Below are 19616 nucleotides of genomic sequence, written 5' to 3'. Positions count from 1 at the left end.
GAGTGAAGTGTCTGCTTCTTGGAGGGCAAGGGGAAAAGTCTTCCTTACTGGAATTTGCTCAAGCCTATGGGGGGGGGGGGGGGCTTTGGGACGCCTGTATGAAGTAAGTATGAGGGCTGACGCACGCTGGTGAAATGCATTTGGATGCACGTATGTTTTTTAGAATACATCCCCCTGAGGAGTAAAGGAAGGGGTGAGATTTAGGGTTACTGGAGAGTGACTTCTGCCATTTGGGCTGGATGAAGGGGGGGGGAGGGTAAGGCCTCATGCACACAACCGTTGTTTGCTTCCGCGTCCGTTCCGTCGATTTTTTTATTTATTTTTTGCGTTTCAGGTGCGGACCCATTAATTTCCATGGAGCCGTTGAAAATGCGGATAGTGCACAGTTTGCCATTCGCGTCCGTGGTTCCAGTCCGTCAAAAATATAACCTGTCCTATTTATTTCTGCGGAAAACGGTTCGCGGACCCATTCAAGTCAACGGGACCGCTAAAAAACGCGGAGGCACACAAGATTGTCATCCGCGTCGGTTCTATTCCTATCATTTGCATGGCAAACCTGTCTTAGACTATTTTTTACATTCCTTATGTCTGGTGGTCCTCCAAAAATAAAGGAAGACACACGGAAACAAAAACGGATCACGGAACAACTGAACCCCATTTTGCGGAATGGAACACAACAACGGTCGTGTGCATGAGGCCTAACCCTGTATTGACTTGTGAATGGAAATATCTCAGGTAACCCATAAATCCAGTAACCCACTGCAAATTCTCTATTGTGTGTTTTGCAGTATATCACTACTGACTTTCTCATCTACTAGTGAACGGGGTCATCTCTAGTGTATTGTTAGGAAAGGGATGCAAATCGGCTCTTAAAGAGGACCTTTCACTCGTATACAAACTAAAAACTAACTCTATCTGTGGGCAGAGCGGCGCCCAGGGGTCCCATTGCACTTACTAGTATGCCTGGGCGCCGCTCCGTTCGCCCGGTATAGGCTCCGGTGTCTCAGCTCCGTCTGTTGTATCGGACTGATTTTTTGTAGGAGGCGTGTCCCTTGCTGCAGTGGTGGCCAATCGCAGCGCACAGCTCATAGACTGGCTATGAGCTGTGCGCTGCGATTGGCCAGTGCTGCAGCAAGGGACACGCCTCCTACAAAAAATCAGTCCGATACAACAGACGGAGCTGAGACACCGGAGCCTATACCGGGCGAACGGAGCGGCGCCCAGGCATACTAGTAAGTGCAGGGGGACCCCTGGGCGCCGCTCTGCCCACAGATAGAGTTAGTTTTTAGTTTGTATACGAGTGAAAGGTCCTCTTTAACAAGCTCTGCCTCTGATGCCACCAGATGTAAGGCAAGTATCCTATAAGTCAATGTTCATCTCTTAAACTAAGCCTTGAGACATGACTTGGATATTAAATAAGCCAGCATCTCATCTGCAGACAGCTGTTTCGGGGCGATTGCCCTTCATCAGTGCAGAGCAGAGAGTACTGGGTGAGAGGCCTGTCAGGGTTAGGGGGGTACTATCTCTCCTTAGGGAGAGAGCGCCTAGTGTATTGTTATGCACTATGGGAGGCGGCACTAACTTTAACATCTTTATTACTGTGATTTTGAACCGCCTAAAGTGTCACATGGAATTGGATGAATTATTGCAGACAATCTGGATGGTTGCAGTCTCTGCTAACCTTGTACTGGATGACTTGCATCAGAACCATCATTAACTATGTAACCACTCATCTACTAATGACTGGAGGAATTTCAGCTGTTACCTACTAATGAACTGCGTGAGGCAGAATCTGGGTACTTTCACACTAGCGTTATTCTTTTCTGGTTTTGAGTTCCGTCCTAGGGGCTCAATACCGGAAAAAAAACGCTTCCGTTTTATCCCCATGCATTCTGAATAGAGAGCAATCCATTCAGGATGTCTTCAGTTCAGTCCCTTTACGGTATTTGGATGGAGAAAATACTACAGCATGCTACAGTATTTTCTCAGTCCAAAATTCTGGAACACTTGCCTAAGTGTTCCGGAAAAACAGACCTGGTTTTGCGGTCAAAACTTTTTAAAAATGTGAAAAATATAAATGCCGGATCCGTTTTTCCGGATGACAACCGAAGAGACTGATCCGGTATTGCAATACATTTGCAATGCAGCATGCCGGATCTGACATGAATTCCCATTGAAATGTATTAATGCCGGATCCGGTACCAAGTGTTCGGGAAAACCTGCATGCGCATACCTTTTTAAAAATGCGGAAAAAAAATACCAGATTCGTTTTTCCGGATGACACCGGAGAGACGGCTACGGAATTTCAATGCATTTGTCAGACTGATCCGCATCCAGATCCGTTCACAGATGATATCCGTTTGCATATGGATTTCCAGATCTGGCAGGCAGTTCCGGCGACGGAACTGCCTGCCGGATCCTCACGACGCAAGTGTGAAAGTACCTTAATAGTATTAGATTTATCATCGGAGATTCAAACTGTTAAACAGTGTTACTTTTACTATTGCATTGGCCGGGTTTGATGCAACAATGGTCAAGAAGAAGGATGATAAAGTGAAAATGGCGGAGCACAGGCGGTCCTGGGCTTATGGCTCTCCTAAACAAGATACGTCTAGAACAAAAGTAGATCGGGAAGGCAAATTAGACCGATTTCTCCGAGCTCCGACCACCAGACTAGATCTAACAATCAAATAAAATATCTGGTTGAGAGCAGTGAAGATACAACGTCCTAGAGGTGACGCGCCATCTCCAGCAGATCCTTCAGTCTCCTACACTGGCTGACATCATCTCACAATGTGCTGGAGATGGTAACGACACAGGTGGGGGAATCTGAAGTACAGCTGATTAGAGGTGATTGTAAGAAAGTCAGCGAGAGGGTGAATTATGCAGAACAAAGAATAAGTGAATTAGAAGATCAAGTCCTTAAAGGGGTTCTCCGGGCGTAACCTTTCTTGGGGTATTAAAAGCTAACCTGTGGAGGAAAGATTATTGCTCACATACTTACTTTCCAGAGAGCAGCCAAAGTCCGTCTTCCTGTCTTCTCTTCCTTTCTTGAGCAGGAGACGGATCGCGACGTCACCGCCTCCTGCTGAAGAAAGCGCCGGGCGGCCGTCTTCACTCGCTACGCAAGCGGACTATGCTGAATGCTAGTATGCATGCGCGGGATTGCCAGCTGCTCTCTGCAGTGTGGATGGCAAATGGGGGGCATTGGATGTCACATGGGGCACTGTGGATGTCACTGTTGGGGTCCATTCACACGTCCGTAGTGTATTGCGGATCCGTAATACACCTGGCCGGCACCCCCCTAGAACTGCCTATTCTTGCCCGCAATTGCAGACAAGCGTAGGACATGTTCTATTTTTTTTTCCAGAGCCGCTGACCGGAAGTTCGGGGGCGCGCTCTGGAAATGCCGATGCGAACAGCACATGTGCGGTGTCCGCGTCCATTCCTGCCCCATAGAGAATGAATGGGTCCGCACTCGTACCGCAATTTGCGGAACGGGTGCAGACACATTCACGGACTTGTGAATGGACCGTTGTGGGGGAACTGTGGAGGTCACTGTTGTGGGGGCACTGTGGAGGTCACTGTTGTGGGGGCACTGTTGTGGGGGCACTGTGGAGGTCACTGTTGTGGGGGCACTGTGGAGGTCACTGTTGTGGGGGCACTGTGGAGGTCACTGTTGTGGGGGCACTGTGGAGGTCACTGTTGTGGGGGCACTGTGGAGGTCACTGTTGTGGGGGCACTGTGGAGGTCACTGTTGTGGGGGCACTGTGGAGGTCACTGTTGTGGGGGCACTGTTGTGGGGGCACTGTGGAGGTCACTGTTGTGGGGGCACTGTGGAGGTCACTGTTGTGGGGGCACTGTGGAGGTCACTGTTGTGGGGGCACTGTGGAGGTCACTGTTGTGGGGTGCTGAGTATAAGTTATAGGGCTTGTGCACAGAACCGTATCTGTTTTGCGGTCTGCAAGTCGCAGATCCACTAAATAAGGTTACTGTCCGTGTGCGATTCCATTGAGTTCTATGGGTTTTAGATCTGTTGTACATGTTTTATCTTTCGCAGAACTGACATACGGATGTGGAAAGCGCATGGACGCCATCAGTGTGTATTTTACATCCGTATGTCAGTTCCAGTAAAGGCAGAACATGTCCTATTCTGGCCCTCAAAATGAGGACCTCAAATCCATAGAACTCAATGGGACTGCAGAAAATATGGATTGCAAAATGGATACGGTTGTGTGCATAAAGGTTTAGATACACAGCTCAGCAGGCGGGATCATACAAGATAGGCTTAGATACACCACTCAGCAGGCAGTATTATCCAAAATGGGATTAGATACACACTTCAGCAGGCAGTATCATAGCAGATGGGATTAGATACACACTTCAGCAGGCAGTATCGTAGCAGATGGGATTAGATACACACTTAAGCAGGCAGTATCGCACACAACAGGCTGTGTATCAGGCACACATACAGGATAGGATTAGCTACAGATGTGATTGGATACGCTTGCTGATTTCAGGTGTTTATCACACTCTGGAGATGGTGAAGGCAGAGGCTGTGGACGGTCAGTGATTGGATTAGATACACCGCTCAGCAGGCTGTATCACACAGGATAGGATTAGTTACAGATGAGGGCAGAGACTGTGGACGGTCAGTGATGGGATTAGATACACAGCTCAGCAGGCTGTATCACACAGGATAGGATTAGTTACAAATGAGGGCAGAGGCTGTGGACGGTCAGTGATGGGATTAGATATACAGCTCAGCAGGCTATATCACACAGGATAGGATTAGTTACAGATGAGGGCAGAGCCTGTGGACAATCAGTAATGAGATTTAGACACTGGGTAAGGCCCCATGCACACGGCCGTGTTTCACAGCCGTGTGCAGGCCGTGGAACCGCGGCCTGGATCCCTCCTGAGAGCAGGAGCGCACGGCGTCGCTGGTTGCTATGACGCCGTGCGCTCCCTGCTGCCGGCACAGTACAGTAATACACTGGTATAGATCATACCAGTGTATTACTGTATTGCGGCGGCAGCAGGGAGCGCACGGCGTCATAGCAACCAGTGACGCCGTGCGCTCCTGCTCTCAGGAGGGATCCAGGCCGCGGTTCCACGGCCCGCACACGGCCGTGAAACACGGCCATGTGCATGGGGCCTAAGAAGTAGATTCCTGTCTGGGTGTAGAAAGATGGAGTTGTAGTAGGTGTGGCTGCTGCAGACAGAGCCGTGTAGGGGGCGTGGCCAGCCTGTGACTCATCTCTGTGCAGTGCAGCCAGACTTGTCTGTATCAATAAAGTTATGTATTCAACAAAACAAGAAGGGGAGAAAGTAAACAGATCTGCCAGGTTAATGTGATGTTGTCACGGAAGGTGAGGGAAGGAAAGCAAACCAAATACAACTAACAGGTAACAAAACATTAGCCTAGACCCCACAGCTAAGAAACAGGGAAAGGTCACCACCTGACAAACCCTAAGCCTTTCCCCGTCTCCTAACCACATGAACAAATCCCAATGGTAGAAGTGTTTATGTACTGGAACCTAATACCTGCTGTAACTGAAACAAACCCTAGGCTAGGGAGCAGGCGATAAGACAACCGGTTCCTTGCACGACATGAGAGAACCAGTGTCTTCCTGAGGCCTAGACAGGAAATACAACAAAAGGGAAGAAAAAGAGGACTTATCTCTAGACAGACTGGGAGCAGGAGATCCACCAAGCACCAGCAGAGAACTCCAGAAGAAACTACAAACCGCAAGGGCTATAGTGAGAGGTGGAGATAAATAGCATCACTAACTAACAAATGAGTAGAACCTGTGAGGAGGTGGGACCCTGCCCAACACCACAATAAAGCAATCTGTCAGATAGGCTCACGTGCCGCAAGTCTGACAGATCTTCTCAGATCACTCACTGGGCAGGGCGTGACAGATGTCTTCCAGGGAGGAAGGAAAGCTTAGACATGAAAAACAGATATTGGGGGCTTATGTATGGATGGTGAGGGGTATTTGGAGCACATACATTTATTTTGTGACCAGACAACCTATTTAAGACCTTGAAAGTGGAGAATGATGCTCTCTGTAAGAAAGTTACTGACTTGAAAGATAGGGATAGGAGATCAAATATAAGATTGATAGGAATACCTGAAAAGGTGGAGGGTGGAAATTGTACACAGTATATCCAGAACTGGATTACTGACGTGGTGGCAGGGGAAAATCTGTCTAATTTACTTACAGTTCAGAGACCGCATAGGACACCAGTGAGAAAGTTAATGGGAACTTATCCAAGGACCATAATGGCTAAAATTACTCCGTTCAAAGATAGAGAGATTGTTATATGTAAAATGAGGCCTCTTGAGTTAGTGGAAATTAATGGATCAAAAGTGTCAGAATATCCGGATTATTCTTCCACTACCCAAAAAAAGGTTTGTTGATGTTAAACGCAGACTTCGTCGCGCTGAAATAACGTACGGTATTCCCTCTTATATCCGGCTAAACTTGGAGCTGGATATAAGGAAAAGACTTGTTTTTTTCTTCCTCTCAAGAAGCGAACAAGTGGATGGAAACTTTGGGACTGTGACGGGCGAAGTGTAATGATGCTAATAAAATGTAGAAGAAGGCAATACTTATTTTTAGGAAAGTGTATAGGGGCAGGATTTCGCATTAGGATAGGGTGTGAAGTCCTCATTTTAGGACTGATACACTGAGAGGGGGCTCTAGGGATGGGTGAGAGCAAGAAGGAAGTGTGGGTTTTTTCTTCCTTATTATGGTTTTGCACGTAATATAAAGTATGCCTGAAATAAAAATTCTGCCATGGAGTGTAAGAGGGTTGGATGAGAAGGTAAAGACTTTTGCTGTGTTATTGGTAGATATCTCCCAGCTATAGTTTGTTGGATGGAGACTCGTATGTTGAGGGATAGATTGGGTCTTTTCAAAAGGAATTGGATAACTCACCGGTTCCATTCGGCATACAGTGGGTATAGTAGAGGTATTCTTATTCATAAAGATATATCGCGCTCAGTACTTTCTCAGTGTTGATGCCGAGGGGTGATATTTCTTTCCGTATAGATATTTTGAGAATGTAAGATGTGTTGTGGCAGGAGTTTATGTGTTGGGCGATCTTGTACGATGGATGACGATCTAGACAGATTAACAAAGAAAGACAAGTTTAGAAAAAACAGGATCTACGCCATTAAAGAAGTGAACCCAAGAGTTTGGTTGGTGGGACATATGGAAGACTCGTAACCCGTCATTAAGACCGCTTTCTTGCTATAGTAAAACATATGACTCTTTCCAGGATTGATTTGGTATTTGGAAACCAGGCGACTCTACAGAGTAAGGGCTCGTTCACACGACCGTTGGTGTCCCGTTCCCTTATCGCGGACCGCATTTACACGGGCACCATTAATTTCAATGGCTCCGCAAATCCAGAGATGCGGAACGGAACACTACAGAAGCACTACGGAGTGCTTTCTGGGGTTCCGTTCCGTGCCTCCGCACCGCAAAAAGATAGAACATGCTGTATCTTTTGGCGGAACGGAGAGATTGCGGACCCGTTCAAGTGAATGGGTCTGCGATCCCCATGCGCCTGCCCCACGGAAGGTGCCCGTGCATTGCAGACCGCAATTTGCGGTTCACAGCACTGGCACGGGCCACCAACGGTCATGTGAACGAGTCCTAAAGTGGTAGTCTCGTATGAGCCAAGGAGCATCTCTGGGTAGAAGTGCAAAATGCAACTCGTAAACTTTATTCGGTTAATCCTACTTGGCTTAACCTAATGGGGCGAGAGGAGCAATTTAAAAGAGATTTAATCTTCTTGTTTGAATCAAACAAGGATTCGGCTGGGGTAAACATGGTCTGGGATGCTGCCACGGCTTATGTGAGAGGGCTGCTAAATAAAAAGATTGAGTAAAAAAAAAAAGGCTTTAAGAAAAAGGGGCTTGATTTAAGGTTAACATTGAAAAATAAGGAGGTAAAGATGATCACTCAAAAAACGGAGGAAACGAGAGAAGCTTGGAGCAACCTAAATTATTAAATGAGCTGCTATCAGCAATAGCTGTGACTCCACTTGGTACAGCAGTAGGCCCAGATGGATTACCTATAGAATTCTATAAGAGAGAGAGAGTGTTTTGGGCAAAAAGACTAATGGAGGTTTTTTTACACTCAAAACAAGTGGGTCGCTTACCCATTTCAATGGGAGAAGCAACAATCATCTTAATTCCTAAGGAGGGTAAGGACAGTTTAGACCCGGGTTCATATCATTAATTAATGATTGTAAGATTTTGTCTCGAGTTTTGCAGAAGCGATTGAAGGGGGTAATTACGAACTTAGTGCACGCAGATCAATCTTCACCAATATTCAATAGGTGGGTAACGATACCGGTCGATGTTCTATTTTGTCATTGGACGCGACAAAAGCCTTTGGCAGTGTGGAATTGGGCATTTTGTGGGAAATTTTGGGTCAATTTGGTATAGGTCCTGATTTTATAAAGTGGTTGAAGATCATTTATAGTGACCCGAGAGCAAGGATATCTGTCAATGGTCTATTGTCTGAACGTTTTAATATTGAAAGGGGTATGAGACAGGGATGTCCTCGCTCTCCTTTACTTTTTGCCCTAGTTGTTGAACCATTAGCTATTAAGATCAGCAGGATTCATGTTTCCAGGGGTTTGGAGTGAGGGGAAGAGAGGACAAAATATCAATCGATGCAGATGATCTTTTTTTTTCTTGGTGACACTAAGACCCCTTTGACACGAGCGAGATTTCCGCCGGGTGCAATGTGTAAGGTGAATGCATTGCACCCGCACTGAATCCGGACCCATTCATTTCTATGGGGCTGTGCACATGAGCGTTGATTCTTCACACATCACTTGTGCGCTGCGTGAAAATCGCAGCATGCTCTATATTGTGCATTTTTCACGTAACGCAGTCCCCATAGAAGTGAATAGGGGTGCGTGAAAATCGCAAGCAAGTGCGGATGCGGTGCGATTTTCACGCATGGTTGCTAAGATGACAGTCTATTCGCTGTATTATTTTCCCTTATAACATGATTATAAGGGAAAATAATAGCATTCTTTTAATACAAAATGCTTAGTACAAGGTCAATTGAGGGTTAAAAAATAAAAAAAAATGAACTCTCCTCCTCCTCTTGATCGCATAGTTGCCGGTCTCTTCTTACTACTTTAATTATTGAGCTGCCGGCTAAAGGACCTGTGGTGATGTCACATCACATGGTCCAATCACACGGTCAATCACTGCGGTGATGTACCGTGTGATTTGACCATGTGATGAGCTCAGTGACGTCACCACAGGTCCTTTGACAGGTCCTGAAGAAATATCAGGAGACCGGCAGCTACGCGATAAATTGGAGGCGGTGAGCCTCAATTGACCTTGTACTAAGCATTCTGTATTAAGAAAAAAAACATGTTATAAGGGAAAATAATTACATCTACACAACACCGAACCCAAACCTGAACTTCAGTGAAGAAGTTCGGGTCTGGGTACCACATTCAGTTTTTTATCACGCGCGTGCAAAACGCATTGCACCCGCACGATAAAAACTGAATCAAAACTGACTGCAATTGTGTACCTACTCGTGCGGGTTTGCCGCAATGCACCCAGAACGCATCCGAACCTAATCCGGACAGGCTCGTGTGAAAGGGGCCTAACGGGGATTTAAATTTCATTATGGCAATGATGGCTGAATTTGGTAAGCATTCGTGTATAGTAATTAATTGGGGAAAATCGACCCTACTTCCGCTAAGCGACAAGGTTGTGGTATTTGACAAGAAGATAAGGATACTGGGTCCTCATGAAAGTTTTAGAGAGGACCTTTCATCGGTCCAAACATTGTGAACTAGGTATCATGACATATACAGTGGCGCACAGGGATCTCACTGCACTTACTATTATCCCTGGGCGCCGCTCCGTTCTCCCGTTATGTCCTCCGGTATGTTCGGGGACTTGGTTATAGTAGGCGGAGACTAAGGGGACTTGGTATAGTAGGCGGAGTCTGTCCTTGTTCTGCTGGGCCTCTCCTCTTCCTAGGCTGTAGCGCTGGCCAATCGCAGCGCAGAGCTCACAGCCTGGGAGGTTTTTTCTCCCAGGCTGTGAGCTCTGCGATGCGATTGGCCAGCGCTAAAGCCTAGGAGAAGGAGACGCCCAGCAGAACAAGGACAGACTCCGCCTACTATAACAAAGTCACCGAACATAACGGGAGAACGGAGTGACGCCCAGGGATGATAATAAGTGCAGTGAGATCCCTGGGCGCCGCTGTATATGTCATGATACTTAGTTCACAATGTTTGGACCGATGAAAGGTCCTCTTTAAATACTTGGGGTTAGAAATAGCTAAGGATCCTGCTAGATTTATAGAGTTGACTCTTGCGCCGCTGTTTCGGAAGATGAAAGGGAGGATTAAGATGTGGAATAAACTCCCCATAAACAAAGCAGATAGGATAGGTTTGATCAAAATGTTTGTTACCTCAACTATTATATACCATCAGGAATTGCCCGATCTACTTGGGTTAGCCTGTTTTCAAAGAAATGGAGAAACTGTTTCATGATTTATTGTGGGCGGGTAAGAGAGTTAGGAAAAAATTTAAGCTGTTTACAAGGTCCTATGATCAAGGAGGCTTGGAAGTACCAGATATGAAGCTTTATTATTTAGCGGCCAATATTGCACTGAATATGAAATGGAAACAGGTGGATTTTTTACGACATTTGGAGTGGAATAGTGACTGTGTACTGCCAAATATGTTTTGAATCAGGACAATTGTATAATAAGGGCATATATAGAATCCCAATGGTGAAATCTTTAGCGGAGACTTAGGTTAAGTTTAGGCAATATTAGGGTTTGGAGGGAATTACACAAATGACTCCTTTTTGGTATAATAGGACACTGGGGGAAATTGCTTTTGTTGGAGACACCAAGTATTGGACAACAAAAAGATTTTGGTCTGTATCACAATATACACTGCCTGTCCATAACAAAAGTCGCCACAAAAAAAAAAAAAGGTCACTCACTCTAATATTTCGTTGGACGGCCTTTAGCTTTGATAACGGCACGCATTCGCTGTGGCATTGTTTCGATAAGCTTCTGCAATGTCACAAGGTTTATTTCCATCCAGTGTTGCATTCATTTTTCACCAAGATCTTGCATTGATGATGGTAGAGTCTGACTGCTGCGCAAAGCCTTCTCCAGCACATCCCAAAGATTCTCAATGGGGTTAAGGTCTGGACTCTGTGGTGGCCAATCCACGTGTGAAAATGATGTCTCATGCTCCCTGAACCACTCTTTCACAATTTGAGACCGATGAATCCTGGCATTGTCATCTTGGAATATGCCCGTGCCATCAGGGAAGAAAGAATCCATTGATGGAATAACCTGGTCATTCAGTATGTTCAGGTAGTCGCTGACCTCATTCTTGGAGGTGAGATCGCACAAGTGATGCGTGAACACAACGCACAAGTGATGCGTGAAAATCACTGCTCATGTACACAGTCCCTTTGAAATGAATGGGTCAGGATTCAGTGCGGGTGCAATGCGTTCACCTCACGCAATGGACCCGCGTGGAACACTCGCCCATGTGAAAGGGGCCTAAGAGTGCTGTGCAAAGTGAATATGCTCAATGTAATATAAAATCTGAGAAGGAAAAGGCCTATAGATATTATATATATATATATATATATATATATATATATATATATATATATATTTTTTTTTATATTATTAGTACAGACCAAAAGTTTGGACACACCTTCTCATTCAAAGAGTTTTCTTTATTTTCATGACTTTGGTTTGTACTGTGTGTATGTATGTATATGTATATATATATATATATATATATATATATATATATATATTACACATACTCAGAATAGCCCATCAGTACCCCCAGACCTCAGAATAGCCCATCAGACCTCAGATCAGACTAAAATAAAAAAAATCATCTCGCCTGTCCTGCTCCGCGGCTCCTCTTCTTCAGCTGTCGCGCTTCCATCTTCCCGGCCTGCGCTGCACTGTCACATGACTGCGTGTAGCGTCAGGTCATAGTGCGCGCACTTCGTCCAGACGCTGTACGGAGTCAGGACAGTGCAGTGCAGGCCAGAAAGATGGGAGCGCCGTGGCGCAGACTAGGGAGGGTAAATATTACCTACACTTGCGGCGCTTCGCTCCCCGCTCCTAATACATACTAGTGAGCGCTTTCATAATGGAAGCGCTCACTGGTATTCGTTTTATAAGATGCACGGACATTCTCTCCCCCCCCCCCCCCCCCCCCTTCCCACTTTTGAAATATGAAATACTGACCTGTGAGTTCTGGATATGGATTGGTGTCAGAACACAGCACTACTGAAGAACCCATCGTCAGGATTTTGGTATTGATTATACAGTATGTAGCATATAGGGTATTTTTCCCTTCTGTATTTTATACTGGATGTCACATTATTTATTCAGTTATATGTATGTTGAAGTTATTATTTTGGATCATCTTTTTTGTACGCTACAAGCCTTATTAGAGGTCAGTGCTTAGAGTAATATTAGTTTGTGACCTGTATTATTCTATATCAAGCTTGTATATTTTTTATGTTACTATTTTTTTGTGGGTATGCAAACTTTTTGTTGCATGTAACTTTTTTTTCCTATGTAGTATGTGTGTATTTACACTTGCATAGCACCCCCTCTTTATGTAGGTAAGAATCTTTCTCAAGCCCTATAATTGCTTAAAATATGACATACTCCACCCTTTTTCCAGCGAAGAGAGGGTGAGTATACCATGACTTTTTTTTTTTTTTTTATTTTATTTTAAACCATTGTAGGGCTTGTCTGAAATTTTTATTTATCTGGGGCAATCCCTTTAAAGGGTTTCTACCACTTGCTGTGGACACATTTCGTTTTCAGACACTAGCGATCCGCTAGTGTCTGATGTACCATACAAGCCAAGTATTATATTCCTCCGTTCCGCCGTTTTCTTTAAAAAAGCACTTTTATATTTATGCAAATGAGCCTCTAGGTGCTATGCGGGCGTCTCTTCAGCACCTAGAGGCTCCGTCTACCTTCCTAAACTGCCACCCAGCTCCTCGTTCCAGCACGCCTATCTCCTAGTAAAATCGATCCTCCCCCTGCTTCTGGCTTCCGAAATCTCGCGCCTGCACGGTTCGTCTCTGCATTCGGCGCAGTCAATGTCTGAGCGGTCAGACATTGACTGCGCCTCCGCCGAATTCCGCGGAATGCAGAGACGAACGGCGCAGGCGCGAGATTTCGGACTCCAGAAGCAGGGGGAGGATCGATTTCACTAGGAGATGGGCGTGCTGGAGCGAGGAGCTGGGCGGCAGTTTAGGAAGGTAGACGGAGCCTCTAGGTGCTGAAGAGACGCCCGCATAGCACCTAGAGGCTCATTTGCATAAATATAAAAGTGCTTTTTTAAAGGAAACGGCGGAACAGAGGAATATAATACTTGGCTTGTATGGTACATCAGACACTAGCGGATCGCTAGTGTCTGAAAACGAAATGTGTCCACAGCAAGTGGTAGAAACCCTTTAAGGTCTAGCTTGGAGTTTGTAAGGTGGAAAGATGAAGTCTTGTATCTCTAGTGTCTTTAGCTTAGATAATGTTTCTTGTGTGATGATGGAAAAAGGTCAACCAGTTCTTCGCTGTTGACTGTGGAGACCCTTGTGTCTTCGTTGTTTTGGACTCCCAAGAGGTTCCTTGTGTTCCTGGGAATCTGTAACCCGAATGTTTTTGATTATCCCCATAGTGCAGTTCAAAGCTTTTATATTCCCTGGTTGTGTTTTGTTTTGGCACGTAGCCCGGGCTCTATAGATAGATAGATAGATAGATAGATTAGTTTTTTTTTATTAAATATGATTCAGCTTACTTCTTAGAATACTATTTATCTGCCTCTTACATTTATTGTCTGAAGATACCCCACTCCCTCCCAAATTTTCTTTTTGTGATTTTGGGGTTTCCTTATTTGGCCATCACTACAATCTTCCCAAACGGGTCCAGGCAACCACAGGTTTCCATAGATTTGTCCAGTCAAGACCAGTTACGTTGGCTGTAGATGACCAGACCACTTCTAATTAATGCTCAAATTGTATTTGTGTTATCCAGGAAGATCAGTAGATATTTTAAACAGGTACTCCCAGAGTTGACTTTTATCACCTATCCACATGATAGATAAGTGTCTAAAGGCTTGGGTCTTCACCACTGGGACCCCAACCAATCATGAGATTGAGGGTCCCCGATGAACTTTATGAGGAAGAGCTTGGATGGAGGCGTGGTCGAGCATGCGTGCTGCCACTCTATTCAGAGTCCATCGGTGTGACAACAATGCTTCGTTCCTGTGGGTGGTGAGCTTCTGCTAGGGGGCTGGTAGTGGTTTTTTTTTCACTCCCCATTGTAGAAAGAACTTTGGTGGGATCAGATGATCTTCCAACTACCTCCAAAGACTGACTGATTAGACATGGATTGGGCATGTTGGAATTCTTTGTTTCTGTATGTGACAGCAGCTTATTCACTTCTCCCCAAACGTGCATATTCGAGGCAAACCTAGTACGTACATGTATGGTATAGACTGGAGGAACAGCTGGCAGCCGAAGAAGCTATGCCCACCTTTATTTTTGGTTCAACACTAGTCTGTGTGGCCATTTAGGTTATGTTTAGACAAAGACAGTGCCGATTATGTCCTTCATGCAGGTTTGTTCCATTCTACCCAAACCATATGTGAGCAGGCAGTGATATGCAGTGGGCAATAATCTCTATTTCCATAGCAGCAACTTATCAAGGGGGCACGTGGACCACAAAATCAGTCATTGCACACTAGCTAATCAGCAATTCAGACAATAGGAGTGAGGGTAAGCTCGCAAGAGCTTCCAATCTATCCGGAAATAAAAGCGAAACAACAGTTACAAAGGGTGTGGGGGGTGCTGGTGACGGGATTACATTCTATGAAGACGTGTAAATAGGGAAGAGTTTAGATTAGAGAATGTGATAGGCCGTCCTGAAAAGATGTGTTTTTAGGAAGCACCTAAAACTGTGGTTGTGGAACCACTGTGTCAAGCAAAGAGATTTGGTTTGGGGCTACTCCTAAGTGCATTATCCTGGCCGTCCCCTAGTCTTCATCCTTTTACCTCTATATAGAGATTTGGACTCCGCTGCAGGGGAACCACCAGTCTGCTCCCTCCTTTTAATAGTCTCTAATTGACTGCTGACCCATGTGGGAGACACCATAACACTGAAGAGGCAGTCAAACCGTAGTCCGTAACACACAGAGGTCGAGGCAGGCAGAGTACGTGAAAGTCCAGGAAACAGTCCGTGGGCAGGCAGCTCAGGTTCAACATGGAAATCGGACAAGGGTCAGGAAGTGAAGAGTCAAGATCTACAAAACAAGCTGTGGTTGGTACATGAGAAATCGAAACAATGAAAGCGTCAGGAAACTACTAAGTAGAACCTATTGCTCAGGCACAAGGGAAGGTGCCTTAACTACTGCTGGGAGACCAGCCATTGGCTGGTGACGATTAGGGTCCACACATTGGCTCTTTAACGGCTGGAGGGAGCACACCCTATGGGGAGCAAGAGGTAGTGCTGGCAGGAAGCAGGCTACATCCTGCAAGAAGAAACCTTCCTGTACACGTGCCCGCTGGGAAGGAGGAGGAGAATACTGACGGGTTTGAGCCGCTGGCACAGTGCTGGGTTCTGGAGTTTTTTTTTTTTTTTTTGAGGCGCAGGTAACATGAGAGTAAGTGAATGTAGGGAATGAAAGCGATTTATAACATAACCCCCAGACAGTGAGAGTAATGCCTATGGGTTATGGTAGTACTAATCGAAGTATCAGGCAGGTAATTGGATGACTGAAACCCAAGTATACGTTACGACCCATTTTAGTGCACTGGCATTGGGTAGGTGCAGATGGACCTTGTAAACTATGTGCCCATTTAATTCTGCGGTCTGCCACTTGATAATCGTTTGGTTACACTCATAAAATGACCTACATCGCTCATCGTAGGGCATCGGTTTTATAAGTAGCCAGTCCTAGAAATCTAGAACAGCGATCTGAAGAGATCAATAATTTGCACTGTCACTCCGCGTTCCGTAGGAAATGCACTTTCCTCGCCACGTCTGGTTAATTAGTTTACAACTTGGCTCTGTTTAGCAGTCTGGGCAATCTGGATAACATGGGTCATGTTGTATCGGGTCAGAGTACCGCTTTTTTTCATGTCCTATTGGCAGACTGCAGCAGGCTATAATGTTATTGTAGAAATTCTTACCTAGATGTTGGGGGGGAAAGAAGGATCGGACATGTCTGATTTCAACATGCCCCAGCTTTTATTTCATATCACTCTTCCCTTTATTTGGATACTCAGGAGGGCATGCATGTATGTCAGGGAGGCAGAGGAATAGCTATGTGCTGGATGCATGTCGTGAATAGCCACCTTACAGGGGTACTAAACCTGGAAATGAATGATAAAGGTAAGGAGATACTCTAACCCCAAGGTGTTATCCAAGATTGGTGGACCTGCGGTGGGGTTCCTACTTGCCTGCAGGTCCCGGGTCTCTGGTAATCAACATCTTGTTGTCAGGGGAAGGGGTATGTGACCGCTGCAGCCAATCACTGGCTTCAGTGGTGATCTGTCAGCCGTGCAGCTCATGGCCCAGTGGGGACAAGTCACCACTCGTGCGTCTGCTGTCTTATTCATGTGAATGGATTTGCAGAGATCCTTGCTACGTGCTGCAGAAACAACCCCCTTCAAATGCATGGCGAGTTAATTAACCCTTACAATTCCAGTAACAGAAATCTGAGTAGTTTTAAAGTGTTTTGAGCGCTATAGAGTCCTTTAAAAGGGGACCTTGCAGTAATTTGAAGTCACGCCCCTTTCCTGTGACTAAATTCTAGATCAGTGGGAGACCTACTGCTGGGGACCGCCACTGATCACGAGAACAGGGGCTCCGTATTTCACAGGGACCCTTGAAATGAATAGAGCGGCAGGTCGGGCATGCGCAGTCACTCCATGCATCTTGTGGGACTACTGGAGACGGCCCACAGACATGAATGGAGAAGCAGGACGCAGGCCATTAGAATGTATTACCATTGACGACCGGCTGGACTTTTGTCGCCTTGATTTTGTTCAAAACGTAAACAAATTAATATTCTTTCATTTTCTTATAGATCGGGAATACACCAGCATTTGTGAAAAGCAGCCAATAGGACGCCTACTTTTTCGCCAGTTCTGTGAAACAAGGGAACATCTTCTTAAGATCATCCTCTTCCTCGATGCAGTGGTAAGCAGGGTTTATGGTGGCCTTACCATTACGATCGGACGTCGTGTGTGTGGTTTTTCATCTCTCTCCGCCCATTACATTTATTTACATTGGAGGGACTTGGTGCTCATGACCAGTACCCTTGTCTCATGGCTTAGGGGAAGGTTACAGAGCAACCCAGTTTGATTTTTGAAACCTTTTTATCCTATAGGGAAATCTTGAGGTTATGCTGAAGTTTTACCACGACTTAGGCTGGGTTCACATCACATTTTATGCCTCTGTTCATTCTTGTATCCTGCACAGTGCGGGGGAAAAAAGTGTGTTTTTTTTTTTTTTTTTTTTTTTTTTACAATGGAACTCTATGGTGTACGTATGCCACTGTATAGCATCAGTCTGAGGCATGCATTTTAACGTATACACCTTTTGTATGCATTAAAAGGATGGGGAAAACCCACCCTTAGATTTATTCTTGGAAGCCAGTGCTGTTGGCCATATTCAGATCATATTTTGCAGCTTGTGAATATTCTGCAATGATGGGACCCAAAAATCATTATCCATGCGTTCGCCAATTTATTATCTCCCCCCCCCCCCCCCCCCCCTCTTTGTTTTCCCTTTCAGTCAAATTATGAATTGTCATCGGATGAGAAGAGACAAGAGACGGGAGAAGAGATCATTAAAAGGTTCTTTACCTCCAATGTAAGTCTTTACATCCCTAGGTTACCTATCATTGCCTTTCCTCTCATTGTAGGCCATCAGTATCGGGTCGTGGGGTCTGGCGCCCTCCGCCCATCAGATATTACCTTGTAGTATTGGCACCGAGTCTGATTTGGTTCCCCTCCATAGGAGGAGCGCTGCCGTTACTAGCTCTGTCCGCTGCACTATGGATGGAGCTGCGTAGGTCCTATGCTACAAGGTAACGGCTGATCAGCGGGATGCCGGGGTCTTGAGTATAGGCCATCAATATCAGGTCTCGGTCTGACACCCAGCACCCCCACCAATCAGCTGTTTTAAGGAAGCCTCCGGTGCTGGACAACTATATGGTGTACAGATCGGGAAGCATTGGCCTTTCTGGGGTATTGCAGCGCTGCTCCAGTTCAAGTGACCAGGAACTGGGCGGCAGTAGGCTGGTGCCAGAAACTACGCCATGCACCAAGCCTTCTGTTTCCACTCCATACACTCTATTGTTTCTGACGCTGGGGGTGCCGTGTGTCAGACCCCCACCAATCTGATATTGATGACCTATCCTGAGGATGGATCAGCAAAATCTGCAGCCCGGAGAACCCCTTTAATATGCTGTGCTTTGTTAGGGCAGCATATTACAGTGAAAGTCTCACTTTTCCATTTCCAAAACTGCACAATAAATGTTGTGCCGTTTTGGTGATTTAGTATCACCGTATTTTAAAATAATATTATGTCTTCATAAGGGGATCGCTTCCCCCGCTTCTCTCAGCAGTCACTGTATAAGTAGCAGCCTGTACGTCACTGCAGAGAGAGGCGGGGGGGTCTCTCCCATCATGAGTACATTTGAGTTTACTGTATTCCTTCATCTCTCCTGTTAGAGAAGCGACACATATTACGTTGCATTTACAGGCAGGTGTAAGTCGGTATTTTGACTGTGAATCGTGTGAATTATTGTGAACAGCAAACAAATATACTGCCATTTACACTGACAGACGATTAGATCAATTCTCAGGAGAGGATGTATGTATGGACGCTTGATCCTGATAATTGCCCTCTGTAAATGTGCTGACAAATGAGCTCATTTATTGGGTGATCCAGATGTCTACACTGCACCCCAAAAAAATAAACACTGCCTTGTGTGAACAGGAGTGTGCTGCCAACAAACGGCACAACTCCATGGGGATGAATGATCGTAGTGACGATTGTTCATCCCCATACCACAGCCATTTTGAAGCCGCTAACAAGTTGGCAGTGATCGAGAATGAGTGCGCATATGGCCTTTTTGTTCCCGATCATTGCTGAGCGACATTGGCCCCTGTAAATGGGCCCTTTGTCCAGAGGTTGGTCTCGGCCAATTTTTTTTATTTTTTTTGCTGTCTTCACTAGCTCTCATGTATGAACAAAGCTTCATTCCTAAACCAAGAAATCTCCTTTCCCTCATATTGATGGTCACTGATACTGAGGAGTGCTGTGGGTGCTCTGCATTCTCTACACTTGTACACAGCCTATGCGATTATCCCACTGCAAACTGCCTTGTGTGTCCCATCTATAGCCTGTGCTTTACCCCCTTCGATGCTTAACCCCCTCTCCCCACTCTGATCAGCCATGGACACTGTGTCCTTGCTGTTTTGCTGATAAGCAGACAATATTTGAAAATCTAATACATGGTGGTCGTCCAAAATC

The 19616-nt window shown here is 45.6% G+C and overlaps 1 protein-coding gene across 1 annotated transcript in view; it reads left to right on the top strand.

The window, feature by feature from the left end:
* LOC122927323 (G protein-coupled receptor kinase 5-like) overlaps nucleotides 1-19616 on the top strand; it is a 78190-nt gene that overhangs the window by 32552 nt on the left and 26022 nt on the right. Inside the window, exons 3-4 of the mRNA XM_044279052.1 lie at nucleotides 17161-17273; nucleotides 17871-17948. Coding sequence (XP_044134987.1) covers nucleotides 17161-17273; nucleotides 17871-17948 — 191 coding nt within the window. The remainder of the gene's footprint in view (nucleotides 1-17160; nucleotides 17274-17870; nucleotides 17949-19616) is intronic.

This window comes from Bufo gargarizans, chromosome 2 (genome assembly GCF_014858855.1).
Source record: "Bufo gargarizans isolate SCDJY-AF-19 chromosome 2, ASM1485885v1, whole genome shotgun sequence".
NCBI lineage: Eukaryota > Metazoa > Chordata > Amphibia > Anura > Bufonidae > Bufo > Bufo gargarizans.
The sequence above is the reverse complement of the archived record's forward strand: the minus strand, read 5'-3'. Positions and strand labels throughout refer to the sequence as shown.